Source organism: Kwoniella europaea, chromosome 1 (assembly GCF_036810445.1).
Source record: "Kwoniella europaea PYCC6329 chromosome 1, complete sequence".
Taxonomy (NCBI): Eukaryota; Fungi; Basidiomycota; class Tremellomycetes; order Tremellales; family Cryptococcaceae; genus Kwoniella; species Kwoniella europaea.
This window is the reverse complement of record NC_089487.1, coordinates 7,514,214-7,536,354: the sequence shown is the minus strand read 5'-3', so window position 1 is coordinate 7,536,354 and position 22,141 is coordinate 7,514,214. Positions and strand designations below refer to the sequence as shown.

The following is a 22,141-nucleotide window of genomic DNA, read 5'->3' as shown; positions in this document are numbered from 1 at the left end:
CGATCTGGCATGCCATATTCATACCCTCCGTCCCTCACTTAGGTCCGTCCTTACTGTCAAATATGTTAACGAGGTATCTGGAATCAAATCAATCAACAACATATGCCCGATTCGCCAGCTGGTATCTAGGAAAGAAAGACGATATGGTCACACAATCATGCTCACATTAATCATACAACAACCCCAGCATAACGAACAGTACAATGCCCCTTCGTTAGGTAGATTGGTATTATCAACAACGATAGGAGCGTTGGTGAATGCTATATACCAACTTTAACTGTCATTCGCCACTCCATCGACCAAAGAAGGGTGGTGATGATGGCGCGGGACTTACTCCTCCTAGGTCGACCATCAGGTTGGTTCGTCACGGGTCTACTATTTCCTTCGCTTGACGGCGCCGAAGTTTGAGCTGCAGGAGGTCCTGGATTTGATGGTCCAGAGTAATTTGGGGGATTGGTAGGATCTGTTACCGGTGAGGAACTCGCTTTGTCCGCTGGATGTTGACCCATGGTAGAGTAGGGTAATCTGGAGTATAAGCTTATCTGAATCTCAAGTAGTCAAGGCTGTTACGATACTCTAGTTGCTTGTGATGATCAGGAGTTCAGGTATTCAGGTATGCGTGGTGATACTGTATCGTCAAGTCGTACGATACTATTTTGAGATGTGTGTTCCCATGGCTACTGTAGCTGGGATCTTTCGGATCTTTGCGGACGGGATAAACGACGGGGATCGGTCATTGTTTACCGTTCTACAAGTAGCCTTGTATAGTGTGCATAAGAACCTGAACATTCTCCATCATCCTCGTCACCCGGCTGTTGGACCTAATCCAAAGAAACCTTAACATGCATCAAATCTTCATGGACATGGTACAACATATATAATTCTTCCTTACTCGTGATCATGCATCCTTCAGTCTTTCGATGAGACAGCTTGTGTTTCATCATGTCGCGCAGTAGTAACACCATCATCTCCTGCAACACCACTAGCATGATCATTCGCTATCGTATTGGTAGTGGAGATATCCGGATTAGGAGAAGGTGGTACGCTCTTTATCGCTTTTGCTTTCATCGCTTCCTCATTCTTGGCTACCAGACTCCTCAGAGCGTTCTCGGCTGTCGAAGACGTTCCGAGACTTTTCGATAAAGTCGATTCTATCTCGACAGTTCTTGGAGAGGTGATATCGATATTGGGAACTTCATTAAATTGAGGATCGGTGGTATCGATTGACGGTAACGCTGCAATCGAATTTGATCTTTCAGCAAGTTCTGGTCGAGAGGCTTGCGGAGCAGCATCGTTTCTCTTTGATGCATGGTCAGGTCGCGGCGGCGACCCGCTTTCTGTGTTCACGTTGGTACTCGAAGCTGCGAATGATGACTTTCGAGGAGGTAAAGGAGGTGGTACGTCTGAAGGTGCAGGTGTTGAAGGCTTAGCCGGTGAAGGGATATCCGGTGGATTGCTATCTCCGACAGCACTATTTTGAGCGGGTCGAGAGGACTCTTTCGATTTCCTGGGTGGAAGCGCTGGAGGCGCTCTTGATTCCTCGACATGGACATCCTCGACTCGTTCCTCTCTAAGTCCATCCTCCGTTGACACCTTCCTAATCATAGGCTCAGCAGCATTATGACCTATCCCTGTTACTTGACCAGGTCTTTTCGGTACTCTAGGTACGACCATAGATCTTCCAGAAGTAGGTTGTACAAATACCGGCGCCGTATTGGACGTTCTTCTAGTATGTGACGGAACAGATGAAGACGGATTGGAGTGCTGCGAGATGTCATCTCTCACTACTCCGGTCGTCGGCTTTGATGAAGGTGGAGACCATTTCGGTGGAGAAGCAGAAGCGGGTGAGACAGCCGATTTGGGTGAAGCGAACAAGCTGGGTCTTGAGCTTGAAGAAGCAGATCTGCCTCTTGTCGTCGGTATAGTCATAGGCACGGAGGTAGCACCGGCATGAGCAGCAGCGTTCAACCTATCCTGCAAAGATCGGTTGGGCGAGGTTGAGGCTGATGATCGTTCATCCTCTCGAAAGTCCTCCTCTGGAGGCCGGTATAATGCCGGCGGACGGTGTTCCTCTCCATGCTGAACACCTTCCTTCATAGCTTTACGCTTAGCCGCCAGTCCAACACCCCATTTCTTCAGACTTTCTCTAGCTGTTCCCACCTGAGCTTGGATTGCCTGTTTGTCACGAGCTCGAAGACTGCTGATGAGCGAAGCGGTTGAGCTGTGTGGAGCGGCTGACGGTATAGTTCCGGTGCTTGTGCTCGAGGTAGATACGATAGATGCATCCGAAACTCGGGGCTCCCCATGTAACGCATGAATATTAATATCGCCTCGAGGAGTGGAAGTGGGTGTGCTGTCAGAGGGTTGAACAGCTTCAAGGGATCTTTTCTCTTCTTCTGACAGAGGTGCAGTGCTAGATGACACTTGGACAGCTGCGATCGCTGGACTGTTCGTGAAATTAGCATCGACTAGAGTGGGATCTGACAGAGCTGTGCCTTGAACTTCGGAGCTGTTTAACCTTTGCCACATCAGGTTGTCGTCTGAAGAGTGCTTGAAGCCCCCGGTGACAGTCTGTGTGGTAAGTGAAGGAGGGCGAGCTGATCCATTTTGCGCAAACCATTTCTTGGTGGCTTGGACGGTAGCAGCCGTTCTGTTTGTAGTGCCGTTGCTCAGTGTAGGTGGAGCGGTATCTGTGCGAGGTAGACCAAGTTGAGGTACCTCTTCAGCTTGTCCCAGCCCGTTGATATCGACGGTTTTGGACTTTTGAGGGTTCCTTTTCCGTAGACTTGAAGTACTGGGAACAGCCGAAGCTGGGTCTTCGTTCGACGTCTGAATTTCTGATTCTGGCAAAGGTACAGCGGTCTCCGGCTGTTCCGTTTCTTCACCTCGTTTAATCTTGCTGGATTCATTGAAGATACCACCGCGCACACTCATCTTGGTAGTGTCGAAGAACGCAAGATCGTCCATATTTGGTAGAACCACAGATTCTGCGATCTATAGGGACTGTTAAGCAATAGGACGAGTGAATATAGCGACAGAAGCACTCACAACATCCCTCAACTGTTTCTCAATCGTCTTCAGTACCATTCCGATCTGGATCTTTCGCTCACTGACCACCGGAATGATCTGAATGTCCATTTTCGGCATCGAAGTGAACCCATACCAAATTCTGTTGCTTGGAGGTTTCTTAATCTGCATGACCAAATTACCTTCTAAGGATTTTACAACTACAGCTAGTACTAGATCGACCACGTAAGGCTTGAACCCTGTGGGGATAGTTGCGGTCGTAGCGATAGTGATGCGGACGTGAGAGTTGGGACGACTAGGATGTGATCGATATTGCATGTGCGCTTCGAAAGCCGCTGTACCCTCTGCGGTAAGATCCTTCAACATAGGTTTGGAAAAACTGACAGGTTGGGTCAGTCTAGCAAGTCAAGAAACAATGTAAATTTGACTCACAATGGTGGTGACGTGCCAACGTTCACCTCTCTCACTACTATAGGACCCAAGAATGAAGGCCGATTCACCCGAGTGAGTTTCTTCATCATTTTGGTGATTATAAACTGCGTTCCGCGAGAATCAGCTTTCCAGGCATATACCAAAAATTAAATAAACCTCTGGCTCACCTGTTCGAGGGCTTCCGTTCTGTATAAGGAGAAGAATATCCTTCCAAGCATTGCGTTGAACCATCTCATCGGTATGGGATCTGGTTCAGTATCGATGGTGTCCACCAAAGCTTGCATATCCCTCGATTCGAACACTTCGGATGTTTTGGCTTGAGCGGCTTGTGATGAAGCCTCGAGAAGGGCGAGGTACCAATCCTCCATTCTATGATCAGTCAGCTTGTCGTTTCAGCAACTAGGTGTATCCAATCCATAACATCAGAAGGGAGACTGGGCACCACTTACTTTATATTCGACTTGGTGAACAAGAAGATCGGTTTATTCTCCAGTTCTCTCCCTTTTCCTTCCTCACTCCCCACTTGTGTATCTTTACTAACTAAGGGTATGCCCTTTTTCTCCACCCCCTTCGCAACTCGCAAGACCACCGCATTCCGCTTGGAAAACATCTCAGCATCTTTGCCCTTAAACCTCTTCCCATCTTCCCTTTCGATCCTAACAGTATATTGATCTACACCGAGAGCAGCCACACAATTACTCTGAGATTCGTCTTCATATAAGAACAGTACAGATCCCTTGAGCACACAGAAGAAGAACTCTTTGGGAACCGGTTCTTTCCTTGATGCACGAGATTCTACCATCGATCGATACGTTTGAGCTATACGAGCTGAGTATGTCGAAGGATTGTTGTTACTGGTTGCAGTGGATGTTGTCGATCCACTTGTGATAATTGATTCTGTATCTCCTTTTTCTCCCTCCATTTCTAGCTCTCCGTGTTCAGCTTCATCGGCTGACTCAGCACTTGTACCGGTCGCTATAGCATTCTTTGATCCAGCACCAGCACTGAGAGGTTTGAATTGACGTCTCACAGTCAGCCATCCCGAGACTGGCTTGTCACCCATCGAGGTCAACGTCTTGCTCTTTTCAAGTTGTTCATCTTTCTCTTCTTGTCCTTGCAATTCTGCTTTTTCGACTTTGAACGGATCCGCATCTCCTATAGGCACCGAACCGTACTTGTATACGTACACTATGGTAGCGAAGATCATCAGTGATTCGATACGGAGATTGTTACAAGTTGCTATACTCACCGACGGCAAGAACTACTACCAACGGTATAAAAGTTACACCTCCAAGAACGTATATGACCAACCACTGGAACGGCCACCACATCTTGGGGTTTCCTGGCCGAAAGGCTGAGCTTAGCGGCACAAGCTTTATAGGCCAGTCTATAGATGCTACAGATAGTGGTCAGGTACGACTTTGGATGAGCGAGATCAGTCGGATTCTGTGTGTACCTTCAGCTGACATTCGAATTTGTTCATCTTCATCATCTTCATCATCCTCATCTGATCAAACACGTCTCCAGCTCGCATGGGGCCCATCACATGACGTAGCGAAGGGAAAGATAGGCACCTGAAGTGGGCAAACGATATAGGCTTGCGTAGTCCTATGCGCGCCTATCTCTCTTTTGGCCTCTTCTCCTCACGTTCATACTGTTCGATTGCTGAGGCGTGTCTGCAAAGTGAAGAGCAGGATACCCGCTCAAGGTTATTGCTTCTGGGCCAATCTGATATATGTCCAGATCCTGAACCGATTTCAGCGCAGGCCGTGCGGATCATATTTTGGGTCTTTCAGCTCAACATTTTCGGTTTTCAGACTGCCATGTAGATCTTGGCAACTATAATCAGCCAAGGAACATCGAGATCAGATCCCTCACACTTTCACTCCTCCTCCGGCTGATGGATCGACGAATCCGTCATGGTCTGATGTAGATCCTGAAGGCTGACATGGGTCCCAACCCAGTGACAACCTCATACGCCAGCTTGAGCGTCTTGATCCCCTTGAAGCAGATCGCACGCGCGATGACTACCTGGTCTGTAACCTGTCTGAAAAGCCCCTAGGGATGTACGGTGAGTACCACGCACTCTTCTGACTGACTGCCTATTCGCTTTGAGAACGCCTCACACTTTGCCACGCGTAAACAAAGTGTACAGTACCTGATAAGGTACGGAGAAACTCGTACCTGTCGATCATTTCAATAAACCCTGAGACAGACAAGACGAAAAACGAAAAAGGCTGATTTCGGTAAGAAACAGAAATTCAGTGCTCACAGTCTGATCTTGTTCCTGCGGATTGATTGCTTTCATACTAGGTACTAGGCGCCCATATAACAAGTATTCTCATCCTGTGCACCGACCCACCCCGACTATCCTGGGAATGAGCTGTCATTCTGCAATAGGCAACTTGCCAGTTTTTGAGGAATGTTCTTTGTTCAGATCTCGAAGAATGAAGTTTACGTCGATCACTCTCGTAATCTGTCGATCTTGTGCAAACCCGAAAAGGAAAGTATTTACTTTGTTGCTGTCCGAGAAAGAAGCGAAGAAGTAATTGCTGTTGCTGTTGTTCGGGGATCTATGACCACGCTCCCACCTTCCATACCCCTTCAATCACCGAGCAGATCATCGAAGATATGTGTATGTTTTTTGGCGAAGTACGCTACAAACGCTATGGCGGCAATAATTTACGATATACCACAAAAGGTATCAGCCATTTGTCTCCTATTACACCACGTCATCAGATCATTCGAAGATTGTTACCAGAGTCTTGTCTCGGACGAATTACCTAAATCAAAGAAAAGCTACGTGGTTGCGGTTGAGGGACTTGACTTTACCCGAATAACGATAAGTTACCAACTTCCCTATCGGTGAGACATTCCTGGCTGTTTTTGGGCTTTTTCTGTCCTGTCATTAAGACACATCGATCGGCCTATATCAATTATCCTGTTATACTATCACTTATCGTCTGGCAACCATGCAGAATACTCCTTGTAGACTTGCAAAAGATTCTACGATAGACGTTGGGACATTGAACGTTGTTCCTGATTAGATGTTTAAATGAAAGTATATTATCCAAATCAAGTTATACAAGTCTTGTCAGCTAAAACCTTTCGCTCGTCATCATCTATCCCACAAATCCCACGCTTCTTTCCGATCACCATCATCGAAAAGCATCAATTTTTCATTTTCGCTTCCACATAACCATCGAGATTCTTCACTGCTTATATACATCATCAAACAAACAACATAAACAACGCTTGTCATATCAGACTTCACCATCTTCCATCTATCGACTTGTGAGACAGCAGCACGAATTTACAAACCTTTCATCGACTACCAGCCCAATTTGGCTTACTTGCCAATCGACATGTCTGCTCCAACGTGAGTAACCTATCTGATCTCTTGCATTTTCGAAATATCGTTAACGCCTGTGATTATCTCCATAGTTTCGCACCTGCGCCATGGACAAGAGCTCCAATATCAACCATCTACTCGCAAGAATTGATTGACCCACTGGATTCCACTGTACCTTCAGCAGTCCATTCACCCGACTCATCATATTCTGAGACGTCCCCAGATTTTCAATCTCCCACTTTCCCCTTAGATCATTCATTCGAGTATGATAACAGCCACGAGGAGATCCAAGCGGAAGAGTACGATGTGGTGAGGGAACAAGAAGAAGAGGATGAGGAAGTACCCAGGTGGGGTATGGGTCGAAGGCCGTCATGGGCTTTATCAACTGGTGGATCGGTCATATCCATGTCTCCCAGAGGAAGTTTTAGCTCGAGGGCCGGGGGAAGTTTCTCTGGAAGTCTAGATAGTCGAAGAGGATCATCAATTTCTATGTCATTGACTAAAGCACCCAAATTGCCTTTCGAAGCTCGTCGAAAATCAAATCCTAGCTTGTTAGGTTTCGACCTGGCCGAACAGAGGAGAAGATCAAGTGCGAAAAGTCAACATTCTTTGAGTCGAAGGAGGTCTAGTGCGCTGTCATCGGCAATGTTCAGATCTCGTAGAAATTCATCTATTATCGATGCAATGGAAGAAGCCCGCCTGAGGAATATAGCCAGTTTAGATTTGCTACGAAGGAGGTTTTCAGAGGTGGTGGAAGTAACTCATGGATATAGTGATGAGGAGGATGATCTAGATGGCGCATGGGATTATCAAGCTTGGTCATCATGTACCGAAGATTACGATACGGAATACGACGACGATTCTGAAATTCGTACCGAATCGTATGTCCCTTCCCCGGATTCAAGAAACGGCGCGTTCCTTCCTTCCTTATTCTCAAACTACCCTCTGGAGTCGGTTGCAGTTGCTCCTACCTCTGTAGCCCCGGATGATAATGGACTGGACCTATCGTCTGTCAGCCCATCATCATTATTACAAGCCCCCAGATTTACCCAAGACGATATTACCCTTGAGAGGATCGGTACTCCCCCTCCATCAGCTCAACCCAACGCAATCTTACGAGATCGAAGTAGACCTACACTCAACCGAGCGATTACCAATTATGTCGCACCGCGCACAGTGGGTGTACCGCCTGGTGCTGCCCCACCACGACCAGGTCTAGCTAAATCGGTCTCCAATCCTCATGTCACCTCGTCATCATCTTCGAAGGAGGCTATCAATGCTTTGGAGATACGAGCGGCAGGATCATTCCCTCTAGCCAGAACTACACCTCTTGGTGTATCTCCTTTAAGAGAAAGTCTGAGACGTCAATCGATAATATCTGACTGCGGTGAATCGTCAAGACGAAGTTCTCTGGGTGAAAGAAGAAGGAGCTCTTTAGTCCCTGGTTTGAACATAGGATCTAGGAGAACTACGAGGAGTGGATCATTCAATGGTTCGGATATCAACGACGCTTCCAGGAGAGCTTCGTTAGCCGAGAGAAGGATGTCATTAGTCAAAGATAGTGCATTTAGGAGAATGTCAGGTTCAACCGACACGAGAAGATCATCGACTAGGAAATCTTCTGAGGCTGACACGAGGAGAAATTCAAGTAGACCTTCAACCAGTACTGGTACTGGTTCGAGCACTGTACCAAGGGAATCACGGAACTCTTCGATAGTCAGTATAGGTGAATATGGTTATCTAGCTCCTCAAATCGTCATTGATGGTCCCAAAGCGGCACCTTCACCATCAACATCGACTATCCCAGTACAGTCAGAAGAAATACCAGTACCTGTACATAAACTACGCCCCAATGCACCTTCTTCAATCGCCCTTCCATCGTATACCTTCCCTTCACTGAACTCGTGTACTCCACCTACATCACTATCACCCACCTCCACTACTCCAAGCTCTAATCCTTATGATCCGATGATCACACCTACGACATCGAGAAGCTTTTTCTCCTCTGAAAGTTCTGGATCACCCAAGACACCAAGAGGGGTCACTATGATAATAGATCGAGGCAGACCAATTCCATCGCCTGAATACGACGCGGCAAAAGTACTACCTTTCAAAGATACTTTTGAACCTAAGGAGGAGATAGTAGTCAAACTCGGTGATCGATCAAGTGCAAGAAAGGTACTGTCTATAGAAGATATGCACTTGGTCTTGGATGACGGCCCTTTGACTTCGAATGCCAATCAGAAGGAGGTGATTGTTAGTGGTAACAAACCTGGAATGAAAAGATACCCTACCTATATACAATCTACACCTGGATTTGGATCTGGATCAGGATCAGGATCGGTACAGAGTCAAAGACCAAGCTTTTTTAGAGGACTTTCGTTCCCTATTTCCAATGACTCGGTGAAACAAGGTTATACATTCCCTTCTCACACTGCCAATGCCACCGTCACTGCCACCACTACTTCCTCAGTCTCAGCATCGTCAGCAAAGAGGGATGGTAAAGATGGTTCCTATCAATTCCCCCAATCTGATGGAATGGTCAATAAGGGCAAGAACAAAGGTCAACTTGCAATTCAGACCCAGAACTCTTTTATCCTACCGAAAAATAGATCCATAACAATTATAGAACCTCCTTCACCCCGTTCGGCAAGACCTAAATTGGGGGACCGAACTTCCTCTTTCACGAGGTTCTTTCAATCGAAATCTAAGAAAGTGTAACCCAAAGTAAAATACTATCATATCTTATAATCAATTCTTTTGGCTTCTTAGGGGTGAATCGTGTATTGTGATATCGTTTTATATCTCCTGTTCTCTACATTAACATGTAATTTATATATACGGACTTTATCTTGATATTGGTACAGTATTGCTGCAGTATATTACCTTATGCATTTTATATGTTGCAATCCTTCACTTGTCTTGGTGTGGCACAGAGAACGATGGTTGATTGAAATGCATTTTCTAATGTACAATATTCTTACAATGTACAATATAGAACAGTCGATGGTAATGCCGAATATTTACAAAATGAATGTACAGAGAAGAATCTGAGTTATCATGGTCAAACGAAAATAAAAATAAGATCTTCATGAAAACTCGTTAAACCACCACCTGACTGTAGCTCCTCTAAACTCTCAAACCTTTGTTCCTAAACGAATCATTCCTCTCTATCATCTCATTCCCATTTTTTAGCGATCTTACATCTTCCGCACCTTCTTTAGCAGAATGTAACAATCCTAATAATCCAGGTAAGAGACTATTCTGTCTACATAACAAGACAAGTTCTTTCCCAGTTTGGATATCCATTATACCCGATTGTCTCTCTTGGCCATTCAATCCAAGAGGCGGATGGGTAGATTTTGTAGGTACCAATGGACCCAAGTCATATTCCTCCTTTGAAGGTTTGGTATATGAAATGGAAACACTACCTGATCTAGTTGTCTTTTCTTTACTTGCACTTGATCTACCTCTATTATTATAATTATCTATGCTGCCACCGCCGCCACTCGACTTTATGGCGGAAGTTTCTATTGATTGTTGTTGTGATTTCCATTCCGAAGGAATCAAAGCGTCTCTTAAAACTTGGATCGAAACATTTTCAGCCGTTTGTCTAATCTGCTCTTGAACCGTTGTGATAGCCGACGATTTAGTTTGTTTGGTAAGATTGATTTGTTTAGATAATAATTTACCCCATCTTCTCTTACTTTCCAGATCATTCAGACTGAAACAGTATTTCCTCTTTAATCCAAGATGAGAAGTGAACGATACGTGGAATGTATAATTCATGAATGCTCGTTCGATGGTGAATAATCGGGTATTACCAAGATCACCATACAGAGCGCTAGGTTCAAACAAGCAATTAGCGAATATATCAGCCAACGAACTGAGATTTTTATACTGAGATGTAAGTAGACTCACGCATTGCTTCCTATTCTGTTGAACAATAGATGTCTAACACCCAGACTAGTCCCCTTCAATCTGAAAGACTGTTCTGACGAATTGGCAAAGTCCAACAAGGGAGGCTCAAACACCAGCCCTTCTCCTAACAGCTTGATCTTGAGAGATGAATCTGGAGTCGGTATGGAGATAGTAATCTTGTCTGACCAAGTATTATATGACAATTTTGAAGGTATTCTAGGATTGATAGCGATCTTCTTTGACCGACCAACTTCTTCGGACGGATCGAGTGATTGTACCAATTCAGTCTGTTTGACTGAAGTGAAAATATCACTCAACAATTCCACCGGTACCAATCCTCGAGGATCTTTCGATTGGAATGCCGATACGAATGTTTCTTTGTTGATCGCATGGTTGGGCAAAGAGAACCCGAAAGTACCGTATAAGGAATCGTTAAATTGGATAATGGCCAATACCAATTCAGCAGCTAGATCTCGATCGTAAGATATTTGAGACTGGTTCACTTCGAAATATCTATATCCAAATCCTCTCAAAAGGTTCTCGCAGGATGTACGTTCGGTAGGTAATCTCACAGATAGTAAGAACATTCTAAGAGCCTCGTCAATCCGGATATTCGAGAAATTGAATCGATCGATGAAATGCCTCATCAGCTTATCATTATTTGCCAACAGATATCCTACTTGACCTTTATCCAATTCCGGTGTTTTGAATATCAACGAAGCTAATGTAGCGGTATCGACTTTTGGATTACTCCTTTCGACCAAATAGGCACAAGCTGAAACGGGATCTTGAGCGAAACGTTCGATGAAGTTGGTCACTACTGGATGTCGAGGTGGTTCAGCGGTGGGCTCTTCGTTGAATCCTGATATCGCCAATTTGTCAAGGGAGACTATCGATTTGACAATGTATCTCATATCGAGTGTAGCGTGGATGCCGTACGAAATGATGGGTTTTGCAATCACCAGGATATCGTTGAAGAGGAAGAGATAACGGTCTTTGACGGTCTACACGAAATCAATATATCAGCAATCACAGACAGCAAGGAAGGACGAGAGGAGTGTCACTAACATGTGTATTGACTACTTGCAGTATTTGAGAAGACAATAACAGTTTTCTAGGCGGATCGTCCAATATCTCCGGTCTAGCAGGATCATCCGGACCCAGGGCCAACACCGCATCCATCCGAGTGAGAACATCTTTCGATCTTTGATCTAAATCCTCTTCCATCTGTTCGGGTACAGCCGGTGCATTGTTTTCACCGCGCATCGAAATGAATCTAGTAAATCTTGATCCTTCTTCGCTGACCTCAGGGACGACAGACACATTTGGCGAAGCCGATCTATGCCTGGCAGGTTTCACAGCTAAAGTCTGCTGGTGAGGTGGAGGAGGTGCGAAGGGATCGACATCCGAAGAGATGATTTGAGCTCCTTGTCCCAACGTTCTAGCTTCTCCTGCGACATCAGGTGAAGAGCTCTTCCGAGATACACTACCTGAGGATCTTGGGGAAGTAGAATGACCAAATGCTTTAGATAACCAATTTCTTTTCGTGGCGCTATCGGCTGAAGCGCGTCTGTCATCTGGATGAGTAGCAGGAAGTGGCAAGGCATAGATAGACTCTTGGACTACTGGTGGTGTAGCGCGTTGTTGACTCGGTACGGCGGAATCGGAAACTTGATGTATAAGCTTAGGAGGTTCGCCCGGCGTCAAGGTTCCATCGGTATTCTTTCGTTCCAGCTGTGCTATACCGGGAAAAGGAGACAGTTTGGCGCTCATGATTCGGGGATCATTGAGATTTGCTCGGGGTAAGAACGAAACTTGGGATGGATCATTTGATAACTGATGTTGAAGCAGCAAGGCAGCTTGAGGATCAGGAGCGATAGATGGCGACAGAGAGCTGACAGATGGTTGGTGTCTCGGGCTATACTCCTTTGAGTAAGAGGGCGAGGTGGAAGATTCGGAACCTCGTCGACTGAAAGTGGCGGGCTGAAGGTTCATCGGACTAGCTGGAGGACTCTGAGTGAAGCTAGTGATAGATGTTCTACTTTGACTTCTCTTCTTCATAGCAGATCTGACGCTGCCCTTGAGTTTAGCAGAGAAACTACCGGTTTTTTGATGGTACGTCTTATCGGTAGGCACCCGGATTTCCTGATCTTCTTTACCACCAACTTCTTCCCAAGACATCATACTATCTGTGCGGGTGGTGGTACGAGAAGGAGGTGTGAGATCGCCTTCGTCATCGACAGGGACCTCAGTGGAAGGGACTTGAGGTTGGTAGAATTCAGCTGGACTGTGGAGTATAGGAGAGTCGGTGAAAGTGGCTTCTGCATTAGGGAATAAAGTACATCAGCCAAAGCGTTCCTACGTCATTTTACTTTGACGAGTCCGAGCGAACACTCACGATAAAGGTCTTTCGCCGGTGTTCCCCATTCACTACCCTCGTGGACCTCTTGAGGCCAGTGCTGGCCATTTCCGTGAGGTCTTAAACCCGCTGATCCCGGAAGTGAAGAACCTCCCATGACGAACATCATTGAATCTAAACCTCTTAGTGTTGATCCGCCAGGAGACTGAGATCCATGAATGGTACTTTCCGTCGAGGTTGAGCTATGTGGGGCATGACCGGGTCGAGTGGGTGTAGCAAATGAGGGTTTAGGGGGCAGAAGAGGTTCGTCAGATACTTGCACGTTGGTATGAGCGAGATTCTCAGTATATTGTTGATCATCATGTTCGGGGGTTAAAATGGAAGGTAATGGATCTGCAGTACCGACGACACCTCTGGCAGTCCGACTAGACAGACTTCTTCGGAGATGATCTTCATATTCAAATGGCTCTTGAGACGAGATCATGGTTCCCCTTGATATAGGTCTGTCCCCTGACCCTGCGCCAGCGGCAAGTAAGTCTCCTCCATGAGCAGGAGTGAGTTCAGGTTGAGGAGATTCCTGAGGTGATTGTCCAATGATTAAAGGCATTCCATTCTCCGCTTCACCCTCATAATGACTGACATCGACATCTTCATGATAATGTTGATCTTGGTGTTCTTGCTCTTCGTTCCCGTTGTAATAATAATCATCATCATCGTCATCATCATCTTCCTCGCCATGAATAACCTGGTCTTCATCTTGGTGACCATGCTGTTCCGCTTCCACAACTTCCGCTTGAGCTCTCCTTTCCTCCCATAATTTCCTCACTTCCTCTTCTTCCTTCTGTCTCGCAGCTCTTCTTTCCGCTAATCTCTCTACCATCCTCCTTCCTACCGCACTTCTCCTCTCTTCACCCATATTCGAGGAGGAAACGGTGAAACTCCTTTGTAACCTGGGTCTAGCTTCTGCCAAAGTCAAAACAGGCGAAGTGTCCTCCATGGGAGCTTTGGCAGCATGGGATTTGTTGATAGCTAAACCTAACATCCTTGGTCCACCTAACGTACCTGCTCTGGTGAGGTTGACGCGTGAAGGGGTAGATAACGTAAATTCATCTTCAGGTTGTGGAGCTTCTTTCCCGCCAGTAAGCTTTGACATAGCATGGGCTCTAGCTGCATTGGAATTGGACCTTTGAAGCGTAGCCAGTTCGCCTAATGTTGGCAGCGGACTGGGTGTATTACGTCCTACGCCTATTGGGACAGAGTGTGGGTATGGATTAGGTGATAGACCTGTTGGCGTCAAGGAAGGAAGGTAAGATTGGGCCAGTTGCATAGCTGCCCAATCTGCTGCTGGAGGTGTATGGAGTCCCATAGGAGATGCCATATGGTAAGTTGAGTTTGCCGATACTGATCGTTGCATTTGCATTGCTGGTCCAGGAGTAGGTGAAGGGTACATATTACTGTGATCGAAAGTTGTCGCTACAGGTGAAGGTGATAGTACTTCTTGAGGTTCAGATGGGTTGGGAGAAACGTCAAGTGTGGATGGTCCAGCATGTTGCTGTTGCTGTTGCTGATCACTCAACGTGTTGGTATACTCATTCTGGGTGTTGGAGGTCAGTGCGGTGTGGTGATTCGTAACGGTATTGTGCTCAGCGTTGATAGCTTGAGCGAGGGATGGTCTCCGTCCATCCGGTCGTCGAGGTAACGAAGCTGCTCTTTTCAGCTTTGCGACTGCCTGTGAGCGTACCTCGGCAGGCGTAGGTGGAGAGGTAGGTCGGGAATCTGCACGAGAGGACGGCCGCGAGGCATAGAAATGCTGCTTGGTGGGTGAGCCCATACTGGGGTGATGGAGATGATTGAAAAATTACGGTAGGGTGGAATGGGTGGTCGTGAGGGGATTTCCAGCGTGGTGAGGGTGTTCAACGCATAGTCATATACCGAAATACAGTTGAAGTTGGGGAGGTTGTTGAGAAGGGGGGTCAGGTCTTTTGTTCTACGATGTCTGTCTGTGCTATTCTATTGTCAATGCTTTATAGGTCATGTTGTAACGTTGTATGGGATGGGATGGGATGGGATGGGATGATCCTGTGTGTTACACTTTCAAAGCTCAGGAACCGATTTAATCCTGACAACACCCCTTTTGAGTTACCTTTTCCACATTCTTCCTCTTTCATCTCCCCTTGTCTCTACCCACTCTCATAAAATTACATAACTATCGCCCAATCACCCACTATCGCAGAGACAAGTCATATACCGGCCAATACATCAAGACTATCATCACCTCGGTTTATCCAGATCCTCGCATCGCTTTCTCGGTCTCAGAAGTGGTGTAAAGGACCCTCGTTGATGGCATGATCACCCTCACCCCCTTGTCCTCCTCTGCAGCAGCTTCCTCCTCATCAGAACCGATATGTTACCTCTTAGAGCTGGATGAGGCGAGGATACTGCTTGATTTGGGACAGAGGGATTATCGGGCGAGCTCACAGCAGGATAATTGGGAGTACGAGGAAAAAGTCAGAGAGTGAGTCAATCAAACATGCCTCTACCCGGGGCATCGGAAACAACGACTTTACTTATCCTTGCGCTTGATTTGCAGACTCGCACCCACACTCTCGTTGGTATTGTTATCACACTCTCCTGCAACTTACCTCTCCCTGTATCCTTTCGCCAGAGCGAGATGGGGATTGACTTGTCCTGTATACGCTACTCAGCCGACGGTGGAGATGGGACGAGTGGTCTGTCTAGCAGAAGTAGAATCATGGAGAGCGGAATGTCCTGTGGATGAAGGGAGTTCACCTGGTGCAAATGGAACCGAGAGTAGCAAATTGGATAAGGGGAAGAAACCACTGAGAGGGCCATTTGTGCCTACCGTAGAAGAGGTCCACGAAGCCTTTGACTGGATAAAGGCTATCAGATATAACCAACCTCTACATCTTGGTGGTAGGTCCATGCGCAATATCGAATTACGTATCCGCTAACGGTCATGATGTAGGCGATCTCTCACATCTGCTATTGACGCCTTTCCCTTCCGGTCATACCTTAGGAGGAACTTTGTTCAAGATTCGTTCACCCACGTCGGGTACGATTCTATATGCCGTGGGGATCAATCATACAAGTGAGAGGCATCTGGACGGTATGGTCGGAGGTGAGTCAAGCTTCACATTGTGGGATATGAGATATGATAGCATGCTTATGTGAATGTCATAGGTCACAATGGTCCAACAGGATATGCTGAAGGTGTGTTACGACCTGATCTGTTGATCGTGGAGGGAGGTCGAAGTGAGGTGGTCAACCCCAAGAGAAGGGAAAGAGAAACAGCATTGCTAGGTGAGCACCCATATTTTCAGCTCATGCCATACCGAAGCTCAATTGTTATACATAGATGTTGTAACTTCCACTCTCGAATCGAATCACTCCGTTCTTCTACCTTGTGACCCCTCACCACGTCTACTGGAACTGTTGATACTGCTTGACCAACATTGGACGTTCAAGCTGAATCCTACCAATAAGCGGCGGCAAGCTTCCAGCGACCCGTGGCCTTACCCCTTATGCCTTGTCAGCAGGACAGGACAAGATATGGTTTCGTTTGCTAGGAGTTTGATAGAATGGATGGGAGGTGTGGTCAAGGAATCTGGTGGCGAAGAAGTGGTTGTAGGTGATCTAGCAGGTGGTCAGAAAGGTAGAAAGAAGAGGAGAAATGCTGGTGCAGCTCTGGGATCGGAATACGGGGCTTTGGATTTCAGGTATGCACGATCTTTTACTGCTTTCTTCGATTATCAAGGATGAAGCTCATGAGCGAATGGTTGATTAGACATGTGCAATTCTTCTTGACGCCTTCCGATCTCCTTCAGGCGTACCCACTCATGAGACCCAAACTTGTCTTGGCCATCCCTCCATCCATGTCTCACGGTCCGTCACGCTTCCTCTTCACCACTATGGCGAGCACAGAAGGGAATGTTATCCTTCTCACCTCTCGTGGAGAGGATACCACTTTAGCTCGAGATCTGTACCAGCGATGGGAGCAGGAACAAGAAGAAGCGTCAAAGTGGGGTAAAGGGAAGATCGGGAAGTTAGGAGGATTGAAAGGCCAATTACAGATAGAGATGGATTCGAAAGTTCCTCTAACTGGTGCAGAGTTAGAAGCGTACCTTGAGAGCGAGCGGTTAGCTAAAGAAAGAGAAGCGGCTCATCAAGCAGCATTGGACCGATCGAAAAGGATGTTAGAAGCTGATGATCTTGAATCTGACTCGGAGTCGGAATCGGGTGAATCGGATATCAATGAAGATGATGGGATCATGGCTCCTGTTATCACGAAGAGACGGCAAGATGCTAATGCATTTGCGGGCGACGGAGAGGATGTCAATAGGACAATGTCATTTGATATATACGTGAAAGGACAACAGACGAGAGTGTACAATAGACCTGGCGAAATGACCAGATTTAGGATGTTCCCGTTCTTGGAGAGGAAGGGAAGAAAGATTGATGCGTATGGAGAGGGACTGGATATAGGTCAGTGGGTTAGGAAAGGGAGGGAAATTGAGGAAGAGGGTGAAACGGAGGAGGTTAGGGAGAAGAAGAGACAAAAGGAGGAGGAGGAAGAGAAACAGGTGGGTGATATATCCTTCCGTGGTGTTTCTATAACTTCGATCGATAACGAATTAGAGCACTTGCTGACACCTCTACTGCTACTTCCGTATTTACAGAAAGTGCAACCCGAACCACCATCAAAGTATATCTCACAACAGCTCAATCTCGACTTGCGAGCATCCATATTCTTTGTGGATATGGAAGGTCTGCATGATGGTCAATCCATCAAAACTATCATATCGGATTTACAACCTCGTAAATTGGTGGGTCCAATCAATTTCTCTCGTCTTCGGTGAACTCGTATACCTAACCTTGCACATGGGTCATACTTAGATACTTGTCCGATCCGAACAAGAGATCACGTCGTCTCTGGTGAGATACCTCAATTCTGTCTCTGGCGTCACTCGAGATATATTCGTTCCTGTTACGGAAGAACAGGTGAAGATAGGTGAACACGTTCAATCGTATTCTATCACTCTTAGTGACACCATATCAGCTGGTTTGACTAAGAAATGGTCCAAGTTCGAAGGTTACGAAGTAGCTATGATAGACGGAAAGATCGCTTTCGCACCTGGATCTACCGTTCCGGTATTAGAAAGTTCGGAACTGGTCAAACCCCTGCCGATCGAGGAAGAACAGGCGGAAAAGAAAGTCGAAACTATCCAAGATGGAGATGTGGAGATGACTAGCGAACCAGCGAAAGAAGCTACCGAAGAGACAGCCCAAGATGACCAGGTGCAAGTCAAAGCTGAACCGGAAGAAGCAAAAGATACAGATGTCAATGAGGTGGTCACAACGAAGAAGAAAGTACCTGTACCATATCATATTGCAAAATCCTCGGTCCCAACATCGTTGTACATTGGTACATTACGACTGACCTCTCTCAAATCGAACCTTACCAACTTAAAACCTTCGATTCCATCTGAATTCGCAGGTGAGGGAACTCTACTTTGTGGACCTGGATTACTCACTCCTCCGGAGGAGAAAGTGAAATCTGGAAGTGTGGTGTTGGTGAAGAAGATAGGTGATAATGGGATTGTCGTAGAGGGTACGATAGGGAGGGTGTATGATCTGGTAGTGGGTGCAGTGAAGGATGAGTTAGCTAGGGTAAATAGCTCGTAGATCATCTAAGAATTACAATAAATAGTGCATAGAAGTGTAGCAGATCGGTATGAAAACCAGATATATGCCATACAAAAACCGATTTGCTTGCAATTTGCATATAGAGTACTGGGGGGTTCAGATATATCACGCTATCGTCGTGGTTTGTACATTCATGGCAGGTATGACTGCCGCTCGAGGTTGAGAACCTTCCAATACTATGCGTGTCTTCTTCCGTCTGTGACCTGAGCAACACAAACACCATGACCAACGGAAGATGTCGAGCTTGCAAATGAAAATATAACAAGTTTCCCATGTCAGCCTACAGTACAGTACTGGATCGATCCCTCCCCGCAATATACTGTACATAAATGACTCCGACAGTATGATGAGCATATGAATAAGCATGAGATGGCGATCATGTACCCACTCGGATAGAGGCCCACCCATAGTTCAAGAATAGTCCCACGTCTGGGTCGTCTTTGGAAAGGAGTTGAGGATCAACTACAGTATGAGACGTCCCGAGATATAGCGGTAAGTTGCAATACACCAATTGAGCACGAAGCCAAGGATGACTAGTGTACTGTACTACTCTGTACATTTCCATACAGGACTTACCATCAAGGGAAGAGATTGATTCGAGGTCTGGACGACCGCGTGTTGTCCAGTAACCTGGCAAAACCCTTCGAGTGGTATAGAAGTGAGGCATGTGCGGCTCCTTACCAAGGTTATATTCTGTGAGGATGTATGATACTTTGTTCGAAGGTCATGAGCACATGAGATGAGACAGAATGAGAAGCAGGATCTCAACAGGAGATTCGACTGCTGCTAGGGTATCTAAGTCATACCTGGGGCTATGTACGAAGCATAGAGTTGAATTAACAATCCCTTATACTGCACGTAGGCATTCATGCCTTTCTGTCTCACTTCAAGACACATGTATGCATTCAGCTGAATAGTATGTACATTACTGCTGTGGGGACTATCATGATCGGTATTCGTTGGCTTCTTTCCTCGTACAACTTGACTTGACTAATCTATGGTATCCCCTTCTCTGCCATCACGTTGTCTTCCGATAAGACAGACGTTCGCCTCTCAGTCCATTCGAACATCCTCAAATGGGCTAAAGTAGCTTGACAAGCTTCATCATTTGAGTGAGTCATATCGATATCTGGATCTGATCCATTTTGTCCGAGTACAATAGTGTCGTTATCTTTATCGGTTCGATCTTATTCAAATAACTCCTTGATAGTCTTTCCAGCAGAATCCCAAATCTCTCTACATTCCTCAAATGTTATCGAGGGACTTGCGCATGATCTAGCGTTACCGGTATGGTGTAACGCCCCGATCCAGTCTACTTCCATAGATATTGAATGTGCGTCCTCAATGCGCTTCGTAAACTCAGTGACTAGTTCTCCACAGACACTCAATACCGTTTCATTTTCAGATTGTTCTTCAAAATTGGATTTGGATAAATCTATATTCTGGGTAAATGCACATAGACTACCGTGATCTACTGGCTTAGCGCGAGGGGTAGTCTGTCCCGAGGTGGTCTCGTCGCTAGTGCGGGGTTTCTCTGAAAGCTGCCCTGACTCCATGATGTGTAACAGAATGTACTGTAGTTTGTTCTTACGAGAAAATGCGGTGTTAAAAGCTCAAACAGTACTGTACTTGTATTCAGCAGTTGAGACTAACTTGCGATTTCGCGAAGGATGGCATACCCTAATGAACTAACTTGAGAAAGCATCCTTGGTGAGTATCCTTCAAGTCATGAAATCGACGGGGCTTCCAGTTGCACTCTGCGAATGACGCCATACTCTCCTTACGCATAATGCGTGTCGATACTTGGCCAATGGGTGGATGTTGAAGGGCTTCGTATCATTTCGGATCCTTTGATTGGGGTTACCCCTACCTCCTCTTACCTCTCTTGCCACAAATTTAACCGCAACGGCAAGCTGGGCAATACATATCATGGACAAAATGCATGAACGGAGAGAGACTACTGTATAATACAACTTAAGAAGCTCCGTTCAGCTTACAGCGTCTATTCAAGTGCCAAGCATTTCCTTTATCTCTGAATCTTACCATGCCATCACTCTCTTCCACTCGTCTCTCAGCCCTCCTCTGCGAGTCCCTCGCCTTGTCATCATCTCTCCTGAGCAATTGAGTGGCAATGGAAGCTTTGAATGCATCCAAGTTCATCCCGACAGTTGAAATCCATTCACCTTTATTAATTCTGAATTTCCTACCTTTGGTATGTAAATCTTCAGCCCAATCTGATGCCGCCCCCCATAGGTTATCGATATACTTTTGGTCGTATTTGCTGGTATCGATGGAAGATAGGAAATGATCTTTGGCTGATAGGCTCGGAGAGGCGAGGGTAGTTTTGGTTGTGAAGTCTCGAAGGAGAGAGCGGAACTCTCTTACTTTGGCTTTAGGGCCCATTCTCGACCTTGAGAATTTGGATCGAGCAGATCGGCCGTAATTTGTAGTATCTCTTTTTGAGCTTCGTCTAGAGGTATGGGGTTCGGTGGCATTGCTAGTTCTCGCACTGGATGGTGAGTCGGAAGCGTCGTTGTACCACTTTTGAAGCTGCTGCCTTTGACTGCGAAGACGTGCGTCCTTGGCCGGTGAGCCTGTGGGCGTATCTCGAAGCAGTCTGTCGCCTTGGTATTCACCGGCTTGGGAAGATCCATGGGAGTCTTTAGATGGATTAGAAGGATCAGTAAGCGACGAAAAGGTTGAAAAGGTAGAGAAATCCGATGGCAAAGAAGAAACTTGTCTCGAGCTGCGGAGATAGGAAGGTACTAGCTTAGAAGTCGATGTGATAGCAGACGATGACATGGCTCAGATTATTTATTTCAGATGATAACTCAGTATATGAGCGAAAGATGAATTAGTTGTGAAGCAGTAAAGAGGATCAAGTGGCAAAACAACCCCTGGACGTCTTTAGATAGCCAACTATCTCCTTCATCCATTCAATATGAGTCGATCTGCTTGTCTGTCGTGATGTTCGACTCGATAATCATGAAAGGAGGGAAGATATCCTGCGACAGCTTCTCAGAAAATCGCGAGATTACATGTTCCCTGCCAAAAATCCACGTGAAGACGACGGTCAGTAGTGGTTCTCCCTTCCCTCAGATAGTCCTGTCTCCGCACTCATCGCTCTGTTCTCTCCTTCCCAATCCTCTGACTCTTGCACCTTCTGTTCCCAGACTCTGTCCCCGTTTGTCCACACCCTCATATCTCAAATCTCAACTCTGTCTCCTATGGAGGACCCAGGTTGAATCACGTGACATCGAATTCACAGGGTAGATCTTAAAAATCCTCCACCTGAAAATGTCAACAGAAAGTTGTCAATTTACAGC

At 46.2% G+C, this 22,141-nt stretch overlaps 7 protein-coding genes across 7 annotated transcripts; 2 read left to right on the top strand and 5 right to left on the bottom strand.

Moving 5' to 3' along the window:
* Nucleotides 1-65: 65 nt before the first annotated feature.
* On the bottom strand, nucleotides 66-509 carry V865_002865 (uncharacterized protein; the record flags this gene model as incomplete). The annotated part of the gene is made up of 3 exons (XM_066226664.1): nucleotides 66-77; nucleotides 166-260; nucleotides 335-509. The coding sequence occupies 3 exons, from the start codon at nucleotides 507-509 to the stop codon at nucleotides 66-68; spliced, it is 282 nt and encodes a 93-aa protein (XP_066082761.1).
* A 400-nt stretch (nucleotides 510-909) lies between these two features.
* Nucleotides 910-4,790, bottom strand: V865_002864 (uncharacterized protein; the record flags this gene model as incomplete). The annotated part of the gene is made up of 6 exons (XM_066226663.1): nucleotides 910-2,994; nucleotides 3,049-3,406; nucleotides 3,460-3,563; nucleotides 3,627-3,828; nucleotides 3,909-4,647; nucleotides 4,709-4,790. The coding sequence occupies 6 exons, from the start codon at nucleotides 4,788-4,790 to the stop codon at nucleotides 910-912; spliced, it is 3,570 nt and encodes a 1,189-aa protein (XP_066082760.1).
* Nucleotides 4,791-6,824: 2,034 nt separating this feature from the next.
* V865_002863 (uncharacterized protein) lies at nucleotides 6,825-9,532 on the top strand (the record flags this gene model as incomplete). The annotated part of the gene is made up of 2 exons (XM_066226662.1): nucleotides 6,825-6,838; nucleotides 6,904-9,532. 2 exons carry the CDS (start codon nucleotides 6,825-6,827, stop codon nucleotides 9,530-9,532), a joined length of 2,643 nt encoding a protein of 880 aa, XP_066082759.1.
* Nucleotides 9,533-9,940: 408 nt separating this feature from the next.
* V865_002862 (uncharacterized protein) lies at nucleotides 9,941-14,922 on the bottom strand (the record flags this gene model as incomplete). Its single annotated transcript, XM_066226661.1, has 4 exons — nucleotides 9,941-10,655; nucleotides 10,733-11,736; nucleotides 11,801-13,053; nucleotides 13,131-14,922. The coding sequence occupies 4 exons, from the start codon at nucleotides 14,920-14,922 to the stop codon at nucleotides 9,941-9,943; spliced, it is 4,764 nt and encodes a 1,587-aa protein (XP_066082758.1).
* Nucleotides 14,923-15,436: 514 nt separating this feature from the next.
* V865_002861 (uncharacterized protein) lies at nucleotides 15,437-18,794 on the top strand (the record flags this gene model as incomplete). Its single annotated transcript, XM_066226660.1, has 8 exons — nucleotides 15,437-15,606; nucleotides 15,682-16,025; nucleotides 16,078-16,230; nucleotides 16,293-16,412; nucleotides 16,468-16,828; nucleotides 16,897-17,692; nucleotides 17,789-17,935; nucleotides 18,006-18,794. The coding sequence occupies 8 exons, from the start codon at nucleotides 15,437-15,439 to the stop codon at nucleotides 18,792-18,794; spliced, it is 2,880 nt and encodes a 959-aa protein (XP_066082757.1).
* Nucleotides 18,795-20,002: 1,208 nt separating this feature from the next.
* Nucleotides 20,003-20,371, bottom strand: V865_002860 (uncharacterized protein; the record flags this gene model as incomplete). The annotated part of the gene is made up of 1 exon (XM_066226659.1): nucleotides 20,003-20,371. The coding sequence occupies one exon, from the start codon at nucleotides 20,369-20,371 to the stop codon at nucleotides 20,003-20,005; it is 369 nt and encodes a 122-aa protein (XP_066082756.1).
* Nucleotides 20,372-20,789: 418 nt separating this feature from the next.
* Nucleotides 20,790-21,617, bottom strand: V865_002859 (uncharacterized protein; the record flags this gene model as incomplete). Its single annotated transcript, XM_066226658.1, has 1 exon — nucleotides 20,790-21,617. The coding sequence occupies one exon, from the start codon at nucleotides 21,615-21,617 to the stop codon at nucleotides 20,790-20,792; it is 828 nt and encodes a 275-aa protein (XP_066082755.1).
* Between the last annotated feature and the right edge of the window lie 524 nt (nucleotides 21,618-22,141).